This window comes from Drosophila novamexicana, unplaced genomic scaffold, assembly GCF_003285875.2.
Source record: "Drosophila novamexicana strain 15010-1031.04,08,12 unplaced genomic scaffold, DnovRS2.1 tig00000644-arrow-pilon, whole genome shotgun sequence".
Lineage (NCBI taxonomy): Eukaryota > Metazoa > Arthropoda > Insecta > Diptera > Drosophilidae > Drosophila > Drosophila novamexicana.
In genome coordinates this window covers 711,465-729,872 of record NW_020824814.1, presented here as the reverse complement: position 1 = coordinate 729,872, position 18,408 = coordinate 711,465, and the positions used below count along the sequence as shown (strand labels likewise).

The window sequence follows — 18,408 nt, the reverse complement described above, 5'->3', positions numbered from 1 at the left end:
ACCGATAAGCCGTCAAGCATCAGTTTGTTAATTATTTCATTGTATCCTTGAACAGATGCTAGTCGTTGGTTTGCTGCTGCTGGCCGCCTCCTGCTGCACGGCTCGACCCCAGGGCGATGTGGAGGTGGTCGAATACGAGTCGGATAACATTGGCATCGGCGGCTACAAGTTCAGCTATAAGCTCAGCGATGGCACCACACGCACCGAGGAGGCAGTCGTGAACAATGCGGGCACCGAGAACGAATCCTTGTCCGTGCGCGGATCCGTCAGCTGGGTGGCGCCCGATGGACAGACCTATACCATTAACTTTGTCGCCGATGAGAATGGATTCCAGCCGGAGGGTGCGCACATACCCAAGTAATACACACACACACAAACTGGATAACCGATGGATAAGCTCATTATTTGTTTAGTCTCTAAGTTGGTTGTGCTGTGCGTCAGTCAGTCCATCATTCCGTCAGTCAGTTAGTCAGTCAGTCAGTCAGTCAGTCAGTCAGTGAGTGCAGTTAGTGTCGTGCTTTGTAATTGTTAATCGCATTAAAATTGAATTTCGATATGTACTTTTTGGTCTCTTCTCAAATGCTTCACATTTATTATATAAACTAATTAACAGGCTTTCACTTAAGCTAATTGCCACGTCCCGCTAGGCGCGAGGTATATGTGCGCCTTCAGGCTGGAAGCCGTTCTCATCGGCCACATAGCTGACGGAATAGGTGACGCCGTCGTCGCCCACATAGGAGAAGGCGCCCTTGACGGCGAGTGCCTCATTGTCTGTGCCAGGATTCTTCAGGATGCCCTCTTCGGTGCGCTTGGTGCCATCGCTGGTCTCCAGCTCCAGTTTGTAGCCATCGGGCTGCACATCCGAGGATTGCGACACAATTGTCGCATCGTTTGCGGGCGCAGCTGCGCTCAGAGCCAGACAGAGGCAGAGGAAGACCAGGGCGCACTTCATGTTCCTATTGATGTGTTTTCTTGATCGGCTGCCGAAAATAGATTGCGCTCTTGGCCATACGAGTTGGCTTTTATACGCACAGCGGCTGGCATAACCAAAAGGCGACAACATCAGCTAATAAATACAATTAGCACATTATTTGTTTATACATAATTATTTTCTGATACCCTAGACCCAATTGAAGCTGACTGAAAAGGGTATCATGTTTTTTGCACAAATGTTTTCTGTAGGTAAAAGGCGACATATACTATAGATAACTTACATCCGGAAATTTAGACGGATTGAGTCTTTTATCTTTTATCTTATCTCGTAGCATTATGAAAGCTAGACTCACCATATTTGGTTTGTGGTTCCAAGTAGAGTATTCGCATATCCAGAATATTTCACTTTTTGAATACTTCTCTGCGTTCTTCCTAAAGATGAAAAAGGATGCCTTCTTGGAGGCAACGTCTTCGACTTTGGTATTCACATATATTTCGTTGTTATGTTTATTCCTTGAAAATTTCGTAAGGATCGCACCATAAACAATCAAGTTCTTTGAGAACATATTTTCCATAATTTGAGACTAAGCAAAGAGGAAGCACAGCCGCCGCACGAACTTCTCACAGCAGCTACACGTCGAGTATCGAGGGTATCTTCTTGTTGGGCTTTTCCTAGACAACTCCCTTTACTTGCTTTTATTTCTGTTTTTTCCTACATGGGCTTGTGAATATCTGTGTTGAGGCCGACATGTGTTAATTATCGCCCCTGTAAGCTATGAGGAGAGCGAACAAATAATTGAAATTCAAACAAAAGGCTCGAGTAGAGTCGCGTGTGCTCGACTAAAAGATGCGCTGTACAATGAACGGGAGTACAGCAAATGGAAACTTGCCTGTAATTACATTTTGTACTAATTTTTGAAGCTTAGAACCAATCCGATCGTAGTTCAATTCAATTCCGTTTCGAACTAAAAGATTTCGAATATATTTTATTCCTCAATTCTTGTTTATTCAATTTATTAAGGCCTTGTCTGTAATGCTTACACAAATTACGAAGCAGAAACAATCTTAAAAAAAAAGAAATTCCATATGCCAATTAAAAAAAATTAGATGTCTATATATAAGTAGTTTCCTTACTTCTCATAGAAACTATAATTTAAACGAGCAACAAGTTTGGCTAGAAAATAGTTTTAATTAACTTGGCAACTTTTTGTATACGTTGCCTAGATCACGTTATATTTTTATTTTTTTACAATTTTTATTTCTATTTATTTATTTATATTTTATTTTTTTACAATTAAGAATTCTTCTCTATCAAATTTTGCAAATAATCAAATAAAACATGTTGCTCCATAAATAGTAGACAATTGCAAAGATTTGAATCTGGTTTCGTGAACATTTTACAAGCGCTGATAAAGGCGCCAAAAGATAACCGAAAATACAGAAATAAATAGTTATATGCCGTATAAGTATATAGACTATTTCCATTCTTGTTGAAATTTGCATGTTTGCAATGTAGGCCCGCTTAAAGGCGAGACATCCATTTATAGGCCGACTTGAATACATAGTCATATAGTTTATTTCAAGTTTAAATTAATATTCATTTCGCTACTAAATCAATTGTTACGATTTTAAGTTTGCCAAGTTGTACGTATATATTAAACTAGTTTGTCAGCATTTTTTTTGTTTTTTTTTTTTTTGGGTAGAGTATTGTTTTTGTTATGCTTAATGGAACCCCTCAAGATCCACTATAAATACGCAGACAAACAGCTCGATAAAGCATAGTTACCTTTGAAGCCTCAAACGCACTACACAATATCTAAACATGAAGTTCCTCATTGTCTTCGTCGCCCTCTTCGCCCTGGCCCTGGCAGCGCCACCACAGAGTGATGTCCAAATTGTGCGTCAGGACTCAGATGTTCAGCCTGACAGCTACAAATTTAGGTAAGTAATATTAACATTGGGAGCTTCAAGCCTTTGCTGATCCTTTGCCTTCACAACTACAGTGTTGAGACATCCGATGGCACCAGCAAAAACGAAGAGGGTCTGCTGAAGAACGCTGGCACAGAACAAGAGGCTATTTCCGTTAAGGGCTCATTCTCCTTCGTTGCCGATGATGGTCAGACCTACCTGGTCAACTACGTCGCCGACGAGAACGGTTTCCAGCCCGAGGGCGCTCATCTGCCCGTCGCCCCCGTTGCCTAAGAAGCAATGTTAAATTTAAAATAAATTGATTGTTTTCCTGAAAAAGTGATGCTTTTAGTTTTTTGGACTTACAGATAAGGAAGGTCTTCAGATTATTCAAAACAGTCCGAAGCCGTTCTAGCTTCCCTTTATGCTTATGCTGCGGCTATGCTTCCCTTTCTCCTAACCACAGACTGTATGAAATATGTTATTATATAACTGAGCTGCTTGTCGGCCGATCTTTTTGAAAATTTAAGGGCATAAACATTATATTGAAATACATGTAAATTTCAAAGCCCAAAACAATACCTAACAAAATGTTATTCAAATGGTATTCAATAAGTTATGTTTTCTGGTTTTGGTATCTGTAACTCTTGTTTTTGTCTTTTGTATCTATGGAAGTTTGTGCTATTCACTCGCACGTATATTTTAATGTAGATACTGCGTCGTTTTGTAGAAGGTTGTTATTCTAGGTCCATATATACTTTCGTTGGAATAAGGCCAGCCAGACCTAAGGCATTTCTCTAGATATTAAGCGCATGTTTTATATGTGATATTATGTCGCTTTTCTCGCTTTTCATGTAGCGAATTAGTCTATTTAGATGATACTTATCTAGATTTTTATTGTGTTCGTTCAATGAAAACGAAAAGATAAATCTACAAATGCTCAGACATTGTTAGGTTTAAATGGCCTCTGCTTTCTGTATATACTTCGCAACCGTTGAGCCCTTTTCTTTTTTGGAAAGTTTATTTATTTTTAGCAATCATATTCCTTTGGAAGAAGAAGGTTTCGAGTATCACTTGTCGGACACTTCCAACTGGTGACCTTTAACATGTTATAGTTAAAACTATTATAGCATAACATAATTTGGTTTCTTATCGTGTAAGAAAGAAATATCCTCTACCTTTAGCTTATATATATATTATATATTATATTTTAGGCTTATTCCCACTCTCCCCACACTCCCACCTCTATATCTATGAGAAATTGTATGCCATCAGCTATGATTTCACTGTTGCAAAACGCAAACTAAATAAAATACTAAAATACTCTTTAGTCAGCTTTGAGTCAAACACAAACCAACATATAAACTGCGCACTGTTGGAATCGATTGTGCTGTTTCTTTTCTCTGTTTAAAAAATGCATTGTTACATAAAGTCTTAGTCTATTACCTAATCGTTAGGAAATGAAAAGGTCTTCCTTCTTAGCTATTGGCTCTTAAAAAATTACTGACAGCAAAGAAAGCTGAGCAAAGGGACATAGCTGGCTGGACGGCCAAATAAAACCCTTTGTGTATTCTTATTAGGCTTTTAGCATTTAGACAGTCGCTTGTGTTGACCATTAATAAATAAATAAAATACCATATAGCTGCCTTGGGAACACTCCCCTTTATGAATTAAGTTCTTGCAAGAACCAGGTTTTTGTTAACCAAGATATCTTGACCTTGCTCCCTATATTTGAGCGTAATTTGATCAATATTGGTCCACTATAGCATGTAGGAAATGGAATGACTTCTTGACTGAAAAACAGTTTTGTTTTCAAGCTATCGTATCCCATTTGGGATTTACGAGTTCCTAGCATGGTCAACACACGTAAGCCAAATATTATACGTATATATATATATTAAATTATAATATTATATATATCATACATATATAGAAAGAATGCTCAGTTTTCAAAGAAATCTTCAGCAAACTGATCAAATACGAGTTTCATAATGCATTTGAGATATCATCACAACCGTAAGCCTAGAGTCTTGCAGGGTATTTATTCTTTCTCGTGCCCACAGTTGGGAAGGCAACAAAGTAGAGGTATTCAAAAAGAGTTGACCGACTGCATTAACCCATTTGATTTATTTGAGTTGTAAAACGGATTTGTTTTCGATATTTTATTGAATTGATTTAATAATCAGCCTTTGGGATATGGGCGCCTTCGGGCTGGAAACCGTTCTCATCGGCCACATAGTTGACGGTGTACTTGACGCCATCGGGGCCAATGTGCTCGTACGAGCCCTTGACGGCGATTGATTCGTGTTCGCTGCCGGGATTGATGAGGACACCGCTCTGCTGGGCGCTGGCTCCATCACTGGTCTCCGAGTTGAAGGACCACTTTTCGGGCTCAACATCCAAACGCTGATCCTTGATCACAACGTCGTTGGGCACGGCGCAGGCCAGGGCGAAAAAGGCGGCGAACAGGATAATGAACTTCATGTTGTGGTGTTCCTTGTTGTAGACTCAACAACTGTTTGATATTCCATTGCAGCGTTGCAGCGCTTTTTATAGTTGCCCGGCAAAAGTCAAAGTTGAAGCGGCATCAGAGCCAAAATATTAGAAATTTTGAATTTCTATATAATTATTTCCGGTTAAACTGGTAAAGGGGAAGTTGCATTGGGAACTACTTCTGTATACCAGAGCTGAATACCAGTTCCAGATGGAATTAAGACCCCGGCAACGTTTGCTACAATTTGTGCTTGCATGATGCTATTTTTATTAAATATATAAATTCAAATGCTAGATAGATAGATAGAACAGCTCTTGGTTTCCAAAATACAGCTTAGTTGCCAATGGGCACATTGGGCAGATGGGCGCCCTCCGGCTGGAAGCCGTTCTCATCGGCCACATAGTTTACGGTATACACCTGGCCATCGTCGGCCGTGAAGGAGTAGGAGCCGCGCACAGCGATCGATTCGTTCTCAGCACCAGGATTGGTCAGGCTGCCCTCCTCGTCGTGCTTCTGGCCATCGCTGGTCTCCCAACTGTCAGTGGAATACGCTCGGTTATTGCGAATCTCTCTTTCTCTCTCTCTCTGCGAGAGGCTGTGCCGTTAGCTTACCCGAACTTGTAGCCGTTGGGCTGGACATCGGAGTCGAGGCGCAGGATCTGTGCCGTCTTGCTGTCATCGAGCGGTGCCGCCAGGACGGCAGCCAGGAATGCAACCAATACAATAGCAATTGTGTACTTCATGCTGGGCAAATCGTTTCGCGATCGAACTACGAACTGTGAACTCTTGTGGACTTGTGATGACTGCTATGGCCGACCAGGTGCTTTTTATAGCCAAAAACTGACAGAGTGTCCACCAATAAATTACTACAATACGATAAATAAAGAAAAGTTTGTCCGAAAATCAAAACCAGAAAAAAAAATGACTAATTACACAGCGCATAAGCTAACAAATTGGCTTGAAAAACGCACCAACAGGTCGCCGTCAAAAACAAAAACAAAGCGCGAGAAACAACAACAAAATTCATCGATAATAACAAAAAAAAAAAAACTTCTAAAGACAAACAAAACAAAGATGTTCATAGGAAATATTTTGGCTTAATTACGATTGCCGCTTCCATCATAATCATTGCGTTCATTATGACGACGAATTTGCATTTTTCGTAAATCAATCAAAAGCTTCAATTTAATTTTGGACACACTCTAGACACACACACACACACACACACACACACACAGACACCCTTGTATTTGCCATATAAGTCTACAGCCACAGAGCTCAATGAAAACCAGCCCAAATTACCGTTTAAATATATTTATCATTCTTATTTACTTATAATACTTAACATATCTGAATGTATTCATCATCTTATATACATATGGTATTTTCAATATCTCACCGGAAATATAAAACTACACCCAACTTGATTCACAATTCAAATCTGTGTCAAAGCCACACACAAAGCATTCCTTATTTATAATTATTATTACAATGCCTATTTGTTTTTAATTACTTTTAATATTTATTCAAAATGAATGAACATCAAAATACAGTCTAGCCGCATCTACTGCACCATAAATCTAGAATTTATAATCGATAATTTTTGTGCAGTACCAAAACAAAAAAAAAAAAAAAACATTTTGTTTTATTTTTATTAGCTACGTATCTGCATAAAACTGTGCAAAAACATGTTTCTCTGTTGCTATTCTTATATTTTTTCTTGGAAACATTTCAAGTTTTAAGCAGAAGCATTAAGTATAAATTATTTATAATTTATGCACACGCCAAAAGAGATGTTCGCGTGTCTGTCCGCCGGGAAGGTCAGAGAGCGGGAAGACGTCTTCCAGGTTTCTGATTCGTTATTTATTTTTTACAAGAGAAGTCGAATTAACAGGCGGCAGGACGCTGCTTCGAATTAGAAAAAAAAAGGTTTTAGAATAATGCGATGTAAATAAACCAGGACGAGTTCTCGGTGAAAATGAAAGTTGCTTATGTTATCTTTAAAATTTTTTTTGCCTGATTAATAAATAAATTAAATGCATCATATCTAATCTTAAGCTGTCCACAATAGTTAAATGCTAATCATGCACTGCGGATTAGGCGGTTCATGCTAGTTAGTCTAGTTTGGCAGAAATCTATTAAGGAATTAATTAAGACTCATGCATTTTTATGAATACCCATGCTTTTTTTGATTGCCAATAAGTTGTCGCGAATTTTTCGATGATTTTGCGAATTAAACTAGTTTGTTGCCATTGTCAACTGGGCAGGTTGACATCTATGCTTAACTATAAATACTCAGCCATGATATGCTATTAAGCATAGTTACCTTTGAAGCCTCAAACGCGCTACACAATATCTAAACATGAAGTTCCTCATTGTCTTCGTCGCCCTCTTCGCCCTGGCCCTGGCAGCGCCACCACAGAGTGATGTCCAAATTGTGCGTCAGGACTCAGATGTTCAGCCTGACAGCTACAAATTTAGGTAAGTAATATTAACATTGGGAGCTTCAAGCCTTTGCTGATCCTTTGCCTTCACAACTACAGTGTTGAGACATCCGATGGCACCAGCAAAAACGAAGAGGGTCTGCTGAAGAACGCTGGCACAGAACAAGAGGCTATTTCCGTTAAGGGCTCATTCTCCTTCGTTGCCGATGATGGTCAGACCTACCTGGTCAACTACGTCGCCGACGAGAACGGTTTCCAGCCCGAGGGCGCTCATCTGCCCGTCGCCCCCGTTGCCTAAGAAGCGATATTAAATGTGAAATAAATTGACTGTTTAAAAAAAAGCCTATTGAAATTTAAGTTTAACGGATAAATGCCGGTTTTGGCATATACATTTTAAATTTAACCCGCTTACCGTTGTTGTGAGGTTTCCTGAAAATGAGTATAAAACAACCACGACTCATATTACCACCAAGACAAGGGGTTAGATTTTCGATAAGAGTGAAATGCTAGTTTACATAAAATATTTAAGGTATAACATTCAGATGTAAGCTCTTGCAGCTTGACTCGTCTGTTAATTATCAATCAATCAGACGGTCAATCAGATCTCTGTACTCTGTGATCAAATTCTTTATTTGGAAGAGAATATTATGATTCTTCGGTTAGAGGACAGGCAGTCAATCAGACAGCTAGTTATTCAGTTAATTAATCAATCAATCAGTTAGTATGTCAGTCAATCAGCTACTTACAGAGTCAATCAGTTAGTCCTATAGTCAATCAGTCAGTATGTCAAATAGCCGATCAGTCAGTAATCTGTTGTGGAATCTGGTAATTAGATGGGCAGTCGGTTAGCCAGTCAGTCAATCACTCAGTTTGTGAGTAAAGCAGCCAGTCATTCAGTTGGTAAATAAGTCAGTCAGTCAATCAGGCAATTAGTCAGTCAGTCATTTAGTTAGTGAAGGAGCCAATCAATCAGTCAATTCTTCTCTTTAATCAGGTAATCAGAAATTCGGTCAATTGGTCAGTCAGTCAATCAGTAAGTCAGTTATTCAAATAGTCAATCGTCAGTCAATCAACTTTGAATCAGTTATTCAATTAGCCAGACAGTCAATCACTCAGCTTTTTGGCCCGTCAGTCAAGCAGTCAATCCGTCATTAAATCAATCAATCAATCGATCAGTCAGCTGGTCAATCAGTCATAAATAAGCTAATCAGATAATCAGTCAGTCAATAAGTCGCTTAACCAGCTATTCAAAAAACCAGTCGGTCAATCAGTCAGCCAATCAATCAATCAATCAATCACTCAATTAGTCAATTAGTCACTACTTTCTGGAATTACTTTGTGAATGTGCTCTAAATTGTTTGGTCAATCAGTCAGTCCCTCAGTCACACAGTCATTAATTTAAAATGAAAATAATTTGTAAAGAAACATTTGTTGTGTATGGAACATGAAACTGTTGGTATATTATTAAGCATGACTATGAGATTTTCAAATTGTTGTTTGTTTGTTTGCAAAATGATTTGATAGATCTTAAACCTAGTTAACATATGGGTGTGGGATGCCTAGGGGCTTATTGAACGGCGCGCGGCAGATGGTCACCCTGCGGCTGGAAGCCGTTCTCATCGGCGACATAGTTGAGTGTATAGGTCTGACCATCATCGCCAACATAGGAGTAGACGCCATGTACTGCAATTGCCTCGTGCTCGGTGCCCACGTTCTTCAGCTGGCCCTCCTCCTGATGTGACTTGCCGTCGCTCGTCTCCACACTGATAAAGAGAGAGAGAGAGAGAGAGAGAGAAGGAATTAAACCAGTTTTGTTTGCCGACCTTGACACACTCTTCTGTCGGCAGCTCGATTTGTACTCACGCAAACTTATAGCCCTCCGGCTGCACATCGGAGTCGAAGCGCAGCACCTGAGCCTCTTGCTGTGGAGGTGCAGCCTGCACGGCGACGCAGGCCACGATGGCAACAAGAGCGGCAACAAAGGCGTACGAGTACTTCATTTTGGCTAAGAAGTTGATTTTTCTTTTTCTGGCCGGACTTGTGGTGCGTTCAAGGAGCTTGCAGTTAATGCATACCAACTGTAACCGCAGCAGCCAATTTATAGCCAGACTCCTGCAAAAGATTGCCAAAAATAAAAAATAAAAAAAACCCGAAAAGAAAGACAAAGGAAAAAAAAAACAAACTGAAGTACAAGAAAGATAAAAGATATAAGTGTACCCTAAACCCGTTTAACTGTGGCCAACCTTTATTACTTAACTTGGCTGATTGCTGCTGATGGCTGCTGCTTGTCTTTTGGCAATTGGCTTTGATTGATTACAGCCGGACCTCACCCAACCATTATTTGCCAGAGACAAAGCGGGCACAGCCAGGCTTGGATTGGGATAAAGTTGTAGATATAATCGATGAATCGTAACGGGGTCACTTGTATTTGGCTCAAGTGCAAGTGAAATGCCCAAATCCCCCCAAGAAAACAAATCTCTTAATTTTTGCTTGCCATTTAACGTTTCAGCACCATTTGAACTTTTTCGACTGCATCAATTTCGTGTTTTAGTCAGATTTGTAGCTCGTTTGCTTTCTTTCTTCGTACGTCATTCGCGCATCGTTTAGCCCCTCATTTTATTGTACTTATGCATTTACACAGAGAAAAACGAAACAAAGCAAGCTAAGGCTGCGTGGGCGAAAGTTTTTTATTTTCATTTGTCTAAAAACGTGATAACCAATTGCTGAAATCACCTTTGATGGCGATCTTATTGGGCGTAACACTGACGTTTAAAATTTAGGCATAAACACTAAGCCCGGGCAAGGCCGGGTAACAATATCTATGTGTGCAGTTAGACCAGATTTACTTCACTTTCCTCACAGCTCCCAACGCTGCGCTTAAAACTAAGTAGTTTATTTTACGTATCGCCTTACTATTCGATTCCCATGAATTCAAGTACAAGCATATATGTATGTGCATGTACGCATGTTTGTATTTATGCATGCATGCATGTATGTATTTATGTATGTGTGTATCTATGTGTATATGTATAAATGTATGCATGCTTGTATGTCTGTACGTATGTCTGTACGTATGTATGTATCTATGTATGCATCTATGTATGTATGTATATAGTTTCTTTCTTATCCAGCGCATACCAAGTAAACTTCCCGCTGCGCTTCAAATCAAATAACATATTTTTAAACATCGCTCTACTATTCGCTTCTCATGAATTCATAAAAGGCTGCCAGATTTTTCTGCTTTTATTAGAAGTATTTTTAATTTACTCTATTTATGTTTCCTATAGTCTATATATATCTTTCTCTCTCTTTTTTTTTAATATTATTTATATTTTATTCTCAAAACCTAACTAATTCTTTAATTCTTTTCTTTCAGTGATGTGGACATATTCGGGTAAGTGCATATCAATATATTTTATGCTTTGGGTTCTGGTATATGAGATAAGAAATTATTATTATTATTTGCAAAAAAGCAAAGACAAGGTATATGAAAAAGATCATATTCTTAGCCTCATTGTTTGAGTGACTTATGATATTGATATTCAAATTTGAATGCGAACATATAGGGTTTCAATTAACATTAGCTTGCGATGGTTTGGCTTATACCTGCTTTCCCATATTCATGAACCTCCTTCTTTTTTTTTTGGGCATCTGATTTGGTTCAAGGCTGGGTTTGAATCCGGTTTCTTACCAAATATTAAAAATACAAAACTCGCAGATCAATGATAATAGCTGCAGCTTAAAAGTAAGTATACATATGAAAGTTTCAGTTTTCTCAGCTCTTAAATCCAATTGAAATTGTTCTCGTTTTTTTTCCGCCGTGTACTAAGACCAGATATTCAAATATTTTGCACAATCGACATTAGTCGCAGCTGCGCCGCGATGCAGGACAGTTGGAACCGGCGCTTCTCATGATCACACCAAAGATTCTCGGCCTGCTCGGCCTGCTGGCAGCTTTGGCAATTGCCCGCGTCAATGCCAGCCCCAACGATGCGCAGATATTGAAATTTGAAAATGTGAACTTGGATGGCAACGGCTATGCCTTCTAGTAGGTGGACGTCCACGGAGCTAATTGAATTGAAATTAATTGTGTCAAGCATTCGCAACAGCTACGAGACGAGCGACGGCATCTCGCGCCAGGAGACGGCCCAACTGAAGCATGCCGGCACCGCAGAGGAAGCTATTGCCGTGCAGGGTAGCGTTAAATGGGTGGGACCCGACGGTGTACACTATAAGCTCAACTATCTGGCCGACGAGAATGGATTTCAGCCGGAAGGCGAACATCTGCCGCGCCAGGAAACGTCCGGAATGCTCTGATCACGTGATCACCTGTGCTTTTTTTGTTCAAATGTTAAACGATGTCCATAAATATCCAAATTTCTAGTTTGTTGATTTTTGACAATGTCAGGCCATCAATTTTCACCACTCAAATTCATTCTAACACAGCATTAAATTAGCAAATGGCTCTACATATATATATGTGTATATATAACACAAATATCAGCTGTCTGTTTCAAGTCGAGTATTGAATACCCTCGCAGACATGTACCTAATGTGCGGTAGATATATTCACAAAAGTGTCCGAAAGGTACAATAATTACTAAAGAGACTTACTCTGGGCTATAAAGTGTGCGATTAGACGAAAAAAAAGAAGTGTGCCTTTGCGTCGAACCATTAAAGGAAATGTCACCGGTTCAAATCTTAAATTCTTTAACATTTTCATATATGGGGTATGTGCGATTAGACGGGCAAAAAAAATATGCCCTTGCGTCGAACCATTAAAAGAGATGTCGCTGGTTCAAATCCAGAAATTCATTAAAATTTGTATATATGGGGTACAAATTGTGCGATTAGACGGGCAAATAAATTATGCCCTTGCGTCGAACCATTAAAAGAGATGTCGCTGGTTCAAATCCAGAAATTCTTTGAAATTTTATATATGTCTGCTCAATTTGTTATCAATCCCAAGGAAACTAGCATTAAAAACGAAATTTTAAATTTTTGCAAAGATGTTACACGTGGCATGACAATACTAATAAACTCTCTGGCAGGGTATTTAAGAGATAAACCCGTTGCTGAACAGTTGTCGGGTTGCGTGAACAGAGTCAGCTGGCCAGGGCCGGACCGGTTCAATAAACACGCTTCGCCAAAGACGGCAACGAAAGTGAGAACTGCACAGCAACAACAGCTGAGAAAATATTAAATACAAAAAATTGTTTAAACCGAAAAAAAAAACACCAGTCAGTTCAGCTAAAGGGCAAACTAGTGCAGCTGGGGCCAACATCGTGTTGGGCAATTAACGGGCGCATCTTTTGGCCAAGCGCCTCATTTATCAATCGTAACTGCAAAACAATCAAACAACGTCAAGAGTTACGTTCCGACTGGCCAGTCACTTGGCGGCTCCTCAATGCTGATTGATGAGCAGCCGCAGCAGCAGCAGCAGCAGCCGAGGGGGACGGAAGGGGAACGCGGAGCTAAGCTGAGCGGCTGTTAAATGCGCTACAATACATTACGCATACGCCCTGTACACAGTCGTCAGCGCAGCGCAGCTTTATTCAGTTTTTATTTTATTGACTAAGGTCATCAACACACACACACACACACACACACACACATGCACACACACCCAAGCTAAAGCTCGAATCTCGTGTCGCATCTTCACTTAACAAGTTGTGCCCGCCCCCGCCCGCTTAATCGTCGGCTGGCGATGCAGCCTCTAGTTTTGGGTCTTTTTGAAGGTCAACTTGACGCGGCTTTATAAAATTGTGTCACCTTATAACATAAATATGCATATCTCGGTATTTTGACTACATTCTATATGTACTATTCGAGCTTTACCAGGAAAAACGCAAATAAGACTTAAATTAAAAAAAGAATACATGATTTTTTAAAACATTTTCAATGCTGATCTTTAAAAATGTTAAAAGTAAGAGTGCTCGACTAGCAGTTACCCTGTACATACCTGTCTTTACAATAATTGTAGCTTCGCCCTACACATGCACACACACATAGAAACACGCTTACGCGTACATACACACAGATGCCCATGCACTTGGGAGGGCTTCTTTTAAGCTTAACCACACTATGGTAACTGCGGTCTCTTACGATCGATCTTTATGACATTTTCAGGGAATATATGCGATATTCAAGTGTGTGTAAAATTCAAAGCCCAATGCTATAACTCTGAAAATACCATTTCCCACAATTTTAGTATAGAGACTTTAAGGGTATAGAATCCAAGCAGAGATATACTTTGAATCTTGCTACATGCCATGCGAAAGTCTTTATACTATATTTATTGCCTCTAGCTCTTATATGCTGCAAGATATGCTTATGAGAATTTCGATATCGATTTTTATCGATTTCATGCTCAGATTTCCTATGCTCTAACTCTTAAGGTTCTCGAAGAGGCCTTCTTCTGCCTGTTACATATATGCGCACAAAAACATCATACCCAGCCTTAGCCATTTTTAATAGCTGTCGGCTATAGAAACAGCTGCACTATAATATTATTTTTTAGCTTCTTTTTCTCGATGTTCAAGTCGTACGACCAACAAGTGCGTGGCCCTGGAATAGCCTAAATATATTAAATATATCTGCGCTTAAGACTCAAATTAGTCAGATCTTATCTGTTGGCTTGCTGGTTAAGATTGAGGAACTTTTTTGGTTTCCTGTTAAATAATATTATATTTATTTATATACATATATAAATGCTTATATATTTTTTTATAATAATTATTTCCTGTTGCTGCTGTCTAATTATATTTTTTGTTTTAGACACATTTTGTTTTGTGCGTAAGTAAATTCAGCCGTTGACCTATTGCCATAGATATGCAAACACGCGCGTCTAACCAAATATTTGCAAGCACATTTCATTATCATGATTACGTTTGGCTCGCGGTTCGAGATTTGAGATTCGACAAGATTCACTTGGCGGCCAATTCAAATGAGATGCGAGTGTACATCAAATGCTTAATGGGTTTTTGGCTTGTTCAATTAAAAGCTTAAGACAAGCACACACACACACACACACGCACAACCACGCACAACCAGACAAAGTCTTGGGCATGCCCAGAGCAGAGTCAACAATTATATAATTTGTGTGCATTAAAGGCGATTGTTATGGCTACCTTATTGTGTGTTTGTTTGTGTGTGCGTGTGTGTGTGGTGTGTGTGTGGTGTGTGTGTGGGAGCTCTTTGGACAGCCTGATGAATTAGTATAAATAGCTGGCAGCTCATTAGCAGGCGCCACATAAGTCGTTAGCGCCTAATTGTGACAAGTACGGTAGCGTGTCGTGAACTCTTGATCTGAAATACGAAAAAATACCATTCGAAAATGCGTGGAATCAACGTTTGTGTCTTCGTCCTGATCGGTTTTCTGCTCCTGTCCAGCAGCCAGGCGGCGCCGTTGGATGACTCACAGCAGGCAACAATTTTGCGTTACGATAACGAAAATATCGGCACCGATGGCTATAACTTTGCGTGCGTACAGCCCAGGGGCAAGAGGATATCTAATTGAAATTCCCACTTGATTTACAGCTACGAGACAAGCGATGGCGTCACACGCCAGGAGCAGGCCGAGCTGAAGAACGCCGGCACCGAACAGGAGGCGCTCAGCGTGCGAGGCTCCGTCAGCTGGGTGGCGCCCGATGGCCAGACCTATACGCTGAACTATATTGCCGACGAGAACGGTTTCCAGCCACAGGGTGACCATTTGCCGCACAACTGAAGCAGCCACAAATGGATCATTGGCTCGGATTAAGTAATCAGTATTTTCTTGTTTAATAAAATAAAACAAAAGAGGGCTCTAGTCGGGAGTGCCCGACTAGGGTATACCTTGAACCATCTTCTACCAACACCAAATGCTGCTCATATTAAGAGGAGGAGGGGGGCTTTGGCTCTCTATATGACAATTTTCGTAACTCTAGCTCTTAAAATCAAAGAGGTTTGTTCAAGAAATAGGATTTCGATATCGATTAATTTCGATTGTTGCGATTATCGGGCACTAACACGGAATGTGCGCGCACTGGCAGGACGGGCAGACAATGCTAGATCGACTCGAGAATACATATACCTTATGGGATTGGAGATGCTTCCTTCTGCCTGTTACAAACAGGCAATACCCCCTTTTTACCCATTTTGAATGGATTCAGGGAAGAATTAATAAGCTAAAAAATGCTGCATTTGAAGCTCTGGTCACACTGGACCTTCAGGGAAATTTCAGCTTAAGAAGTGGAGATTCGTTCTTGCTTGACACATAAACCCTAAGCACTCCCCAAAATGGGGTCATTGTATGGCCTTTATTAAGTAATTAAATTATTGATATTAATGAGCTAAAAAATACTGCATTTGAAGCTCTGGTCACACTGAATATCAAGGGGAATGCCCGAGAGATGATCTCTAAGCAGCACCAAAAATGGGTTGGACTAAATACTCTGTACTTTCTCGTAAAATGAATTATAACTAATGTTCTGGCAAATACTTGTATTTTGCACAATTTTCAAATATTGATTAGTGTTAAGTAATTGCGGTTATGTCATGCCTGTGATGCCGATTAAGTCGCAGAAAGTCAAAGTTATTTCTATTTAATAGATGCTCAAATATTCCGCCTCGGGCGCGAACTTACGCGTAATACATTTATCATAGCTAAATAATGACAGAGTAGTGATATTTTGATTTAGCTCTATCTATGCCTTTTGTATTTGTTTGTGTTGATTTGTTTCTTTTTGATTTAGTATTTGGCAAGCGTATGAGGAATGACAATAAATGCTTTTTTATGCATTTGGCAGAAAAAAAATGTGTTAATCTATAATTAAAATGTATTCTATTGAATTTTTTCATTAATTTGTTTACCTAGAATATTGTTGTATTCTTTTTGTTTTATTTTGATTTTTTGTTGCGCCGATTAGGATATTGTTCTCTAGAACTTTTAGCACCGGGTCGACTATAAAAGCCATTCGCGTTACGGTCAACGGGCCAGTTAAGTGCAGTCGAGTGTAAACCAAACATGAAGTGCTATACCCTGTTTTTAGTTATATGCCTGGCGGTTAGTTTGGCCCGGGCCAGGCCTGCCGAGGATGATTCAAAGGCGGAGACTCTGCGCCTGGAAACCGATAACAATGGCATCGACAAATACTCCTTTAAGTGAGTTTGAGCTGTCCACATGCGAAGCATCCATTTAATATCCTCCCTCTCATGCCCAGCTACGAGACCAGCAATGGCATCGCACGCAGCGAGGAGGGCGTGCTGAAGCCGGGCACTGGAGATGCCGAAGGCGTGCTCGCCGTGTCCGGCTCCAGCAGCTGGACGGCGCCCGATGGCAAGAAATACGAGATTACCTTCACCGCAGACGAGACGGGCTACCATCCCATCGTCAAGCTAGCTGCCTAAACAGAGCCACACACGGGCCGGCTAACAACAAATGGAACATTCCCAAAAACCAAACAAAAAAAAAAAATTCCAAATATACAAAAATTATATAAAAATAAATAAATAATATATATAGAAACTATAAACTAACTAAATATGCTCAATAAATAATAAAACAAAAATAAAATCAAAATGAAATGCCATTTGCAGCATGAATTTCTGGAGGATCCCAGCTCTCAGCTTCTAGCTATATACTATATATGTGTGATATTTGTAGTACTTTTATATAGAAGTACTTAAATATATGTAGATAGCAGTACAAGTAATGTAGTCAATGATCTAGATGTCATTCTTGCCTCAAATTCGACACTCATGTTACGATCTTACGATCTTGGGTTTCATCAGTCGAAGATCCAAGTCGTAGACCTTTTTTAGATCTTTGGTACGACCTATTCTTGAGTATGCCTCATGTGTCCAGTATTCAAAATATTGCATTCATCAAGACAGAATTGACTTTGTATGGAAAAAATTCTTGTTGTTTGTCCTACTTGTATTTAGCTGGGATTCTGGTGTGCGCTTGTCGTCATACTTTCGTAGACAATTGCTGAATTATCTTGCTTCTTTAATTAAACATAGAATTCCGTTTTATTTATAAGTTATAAATATAAGTGTCGGTGATGAGTTCCATACGCTGACTAAGCAAAGATGCTTAAAATGAGTATTTTCTTGTTAAATAAAATAAAATATATTTGCATTCTCTGGTCTGGTTACAGATTATCAACCGGAATTTAGAGTTAAGTACTGGAGCTAATGTCAATCTAGAGAGATGAGAAATTGTTAAATTATCTTAGCTGGGATCTGACTCGCAAAATAATTAACATAGCTAAGCGAGAAGAATCCAGGGTGACCATTCTCCGTTTAAAAAAAAAACTGATAATAAAATATGGAGTCTATATCTCCATTAACACAATTTTCTGGTGAAGCATCCAAGAAGTCAAATACTCTAGATCTGGATATACTATTCCAGCAACTCGATTTACAATTTGGGGTAACTGGCTCTTAGGAACTCCGAGACATGATAGAAAATAACTGCAATTCGATTTCTAGAATTCTTGAAGAGTTCCCCTCATCACCATATAAATGATCAAAATATGCTCAATGGAGGAATGAAATAAAAATGAAATGAAAAGAAAGTAATTTATTTATGAAACCCGGATCCCTGTAACAAAGGCCAACTCTTGGTTTCTGGCAAACCATATA

General features: G+C 39.6%; 10 protein-coding genes across 12 annotated transcripts; 6 read left to right on the top strand and 4 right to left on the bottom strand.

The window, feature by feature from the left end:
- The first annotated feature begins 49 nt into the window (after positions 1-49).
- LOC115762770 (endocuticle structural protein SgAbd-6) lies at positions 50-361 on the top strand. Its single transcript, XM_030705119.1, has one exon. It carries the CDS (start codon positions 56-58, stop codon positions 359-361), a length of 306 nt encoding a protein of 101 aa, XP_030560979.1. The 5' UTR covers positions 50-55.
- A 282-nt stretch (positions 362-643) lies between these two features.
- On the bottom strand, positions 644-952 carry LOC115762732 (cuticle protein CP14.6-like). The gene has a single exon (XM_030705066.1). It carries the CDS (start codon positions 950-952, stop codon positions 644-646), a length of 309 nt encoding a protein of 102 aa, XP_030560926.1.
- A 1,788-nt stretch (positions 953-2,740) lies between these two features.
- On the top strand, positions 2,741-3,135 carry LOC115762704 (larval cuticle protein 65Ag1-like). The gene is made up of 2 exons (XM_030705028.1): positions 2,741-2,874; positions 2,937-3,135. Exons 1-2 carry the CDS (start codon positions 2,756-2,758, stop codon positions 3,133-3,135), a joined length of 318 nt encoding a protein of 105 aa, XP_030560888.1. The 5' UTR covers positions 2,741-2,755.
- Positions 3,136-4,814: 1,679 nt separating this feature from the next.
- LOC115762874 (larval cuticle protein 65Ab1-like) lies at positions 4,815-5,325 on the bottom strand. Its single transcript, XM_030705249.1, has 2 exons — positions 5,025-5,325; positions 4,815-4,960 (listed from the first exon to the last, which is right to left on the bottom strand). Exons 1-2 carry the CDS (start codon positions 5,323-5,325, stop codon positions 4,815-4,817), a joined length of 447 nt encoding a protein of 148 aa, XP_030561109.1.
- Positions 5,326-5,668: 343 nt separating this feature from the next.
- Positions 5,669-6,078, bottom strand: LOC115762718 (larval cuticle protein 65Ag1-like). The gene is made up of 2 exons (XM_030705044.1): positions 5,948-6,078; positions 5,669-5,870 (listed from the first exon to the last, which is right to left on the bottom strand). The coding sequence occupies exons 1-2, from the start codon at positions 6,076-6,078 to the stop codon at positions 5,669-5,671; spliced, it is 333 nt and encodes a 110-aa protein (XP_030560904.1).
- Positions 6,079-7,697: 1,619 nt separating this feature from the next.
- On the top strand, positions 7,698-8,077 carry LOC115762687 (larval cuticle protein 65Ag1-like). The gene is made up of 2 exons (XM_030705008.1): positions 7,698-7,816; positions 7,879-8,077. The coding sequence occupies exons 1-2, from the start codon at positions 7,698-7,700 to the stop codon at positions 8,075-8,077; spliced, it is 318 nt and encodes a 105-aa protein (XP_030560868.1).
- A 1,269-nt stretch (positions 8,078-9,346) lies between these two features.
- LOC115762873 (larval cuticle protein 65Ag1-like) lies at positions 9,347-9,779 on the bottom strand. Its single transcript, XM_030705248.1, has 2 exons — positions 9,643-9,779; positions 9,347-9,542 (listed from the first exon to the last, which is right to left on the bottom strand). The coding sequence occupies exons 1-2, from the start codon at positions 9,777-9,779 to the stop codon at positions 9,347-9,349; spliced, it is 333 nt and encodes a 110-aa protein (XP_030561108.1).
- Positions 9,780-10,525: 746 nt separating this feature from the next.
- Positions 10,526-12,222, top strand: LOC115762698 (endocuticle structural protein SgAbd-6). 3 transcript variants are annotated; one of them, XM_030705021.1, is made up of 5 exons: positions 10,526-10,588; positions 11,156-11,173; positions 11,446-11,524; positions 11,615-11,827; positions 11,889-12,222. In XM_030705021.1, exons 4-5 carry the CDS (start codon positions 11,691-11,693, stop codon positions 12,094-12,096), a joined length of 345 nt encoding a protein of 114 aa, XP_030560881.1. In that variant the 5' UTR covers positions 10,526-10,588; positions 11,156-11,173; positions 11,446-11,524; positions 11,615-11,690; the 3' UTR covers positions 12,097-12,222. The 3 variants fall into 3 exon arrangements, with proteins under 3 accessions (XP_030560881.1, XP_030560879.1, XP_030560880.1); XM_030705019.1 differs by having other exon boundaries at positions 11,610-11,827; XM_030705020.1 differs by lacking the exons at positions 10,526-10,588; positions 11,156-11,173 and having other exon boundaries at positions 11,442-11,524; positions 11,610-11,827.
- A 2,893-nt stretch (positions 12,223-15,115) lies between these two features.
- Positions 15,116-15,508, top strand: LOC115762746 (endocuticle structural protein SgAbd-6-like). The gene is made up of 2 exons (XM_030705084.1): positions 15,116-15,261; positions 15,319-15,508. Exons 1-2 carry the CDS (start codon positions 15,116-15,118, stop codon positions 15,506-15,508), a joined length of 336 nt encoding a protein of 111 aa, XP_030560944.1.
- A 1,251-nt stretch (positions 15,509-16,759) lies between these two features.
- On the top strand, positions 16,760-17,249 carry LOC115762692 (endocuticle structural glycoprotein ABD-5). The gene is made up of 2 exons (XM_030705014.1): positions 16,760-16,923; positions 16,983-17,249. The coding sequence occupies exons 1-2, from the start codon at positions 16,787-16,789 to the stop codon at positions 17,167-17,169; spliced, it is 324 nt and encodes a 107-aa protein (XP_030560874.1). The 5' UTR covers positions 16,760-16,786; the 3' UTR covers positions 17,170-17,249.
- Positions 17,250-18,408: the final 1,159 nt, after the last annotated feature.

Bases quoted from the DNA above. Each gene is read 5' to 3' on its own strand.
- LOC115762770 (XM_030705119.1), top strand. From the start codon at position 56: ATGCTAGTCGTTGGTTTGCTGCTGCTGGCCGCCTCCTGCTGCACGGCT.
- LOC115762732 (XM_030705066.1), bottom strand. From the start codon at position 952: ATGAAGTGCGCCCTGGTCTTCCTCTGCCTCTGTCTGGCTCTGAGCGCA.
- LOC115762704 (XM_030705028.1), top strand. From the start codon at position 2,756: ATGAAGTTCCTCATTGTCTTCGTCGCCCTCTTCGCCCTGGCCCTGGCA. The intron at 2,875-2,936 runs GTAAGTAATATT...TCACAACTACAG, and splicing joins CCTGACAGCTACAAATTTAG to TGTTGAGACATCCGATGGCA.
- LOC115762874 (XM_030705249.1), bottom strand. From the start codon at position 5,325: ATGAAGTTCATTATCCTGTTCGCCGCCTTTTTCGCCCTGGCCTGCGCC. The intron at 4,961-5,024 runs ATTATTAAATCA...AATAAATCAAAT, and splicing joins CGCCCATATCCCAAAGGCTG to GGGTTAATGCAGTCGGTCAA.
- LOC115762718 (XM_030705044.1), bottom strand. From the start codon at position 6,078: ATGAAGTACACAATTGCTATTGTATTGGTTGCATTCCTGGCTGCCGTC. The intron at 5,871-5,947 runs GTAAGCTAACGG...TTCCACTGACAG, and splicing joins CCCAACGGCTACAAGTTCGG to TTGGGAGACCAGCGATGGCC.
- LOC115762687 (XM_030705008.1), top strand. From the start codon at position 7,698: ATGAAGTTCCTCATTGTCTTCGTCGCCCTCTTCGCCCTGGCCCTGGCA. The intron at 7,817-7,878 runs GTAAGTAATATT...TCACAACTACAG, and splicing joins CCTGACAGCTACAAATTTAG to TGTTGAGACATCCGATGGCA.
- LOC115762873 (XM_030705248.1), bottom strand. From the start codon at position 9,779: ATGAAGTACTCGTACGCCTTTGTTGCCGCTCTTGTTGCCATCGTGGCC. The intron at 9,543-9,642 runs GTGAGTACAAAT...TCTCTTTATCAG, and splicing joins CCGGAGGGCTATAAGTTTGC to TGTGGAGACGAGCGACGGCA.
- LOC115762698 (XM_030705021.1), top strand. From the start codon at position 11,691: ATGATCACACCAAAGATTCTCGGCCTGCTCGGCCTGCTGGCAGCTTTG. The intron at 11,828-11,888 runs GTAGGTGGACGT...CATTCGCAACAG, and splicing joins GGCAACGGCTATGCCTTCTA to CTACGAGACGAGCGACGGCA.
- LOC115762746 (XM_030705084.1), top strand. From the start codon at position 15,116: ATGCGTGGAATCAACGTTTGTGTCTTCGTCCTGATCGGTTTTCTGCTC. The intron at 15,262-15,318 runs GTGCGTACAGCC...CTTGATTTACAG, and splicing joins ACCGATGGCTATAACTTTGC to CTACGAGACAAGCGATGGCG.
- LOC115762692 (XM_030705014.1), top strand. From the start codon at position 16,787: ATGAAGTGCTATACCCTGTTTTTAGTTATATGCCTGGCGGTTAGTTTG. The intron at 16,924-16,982 runs GTGAGTTTGAGC...TCTCATGCCCAG, and splicing joins ATCGACAAATACTCCTTTAA to CTACGAGACCAGCAATGGCA.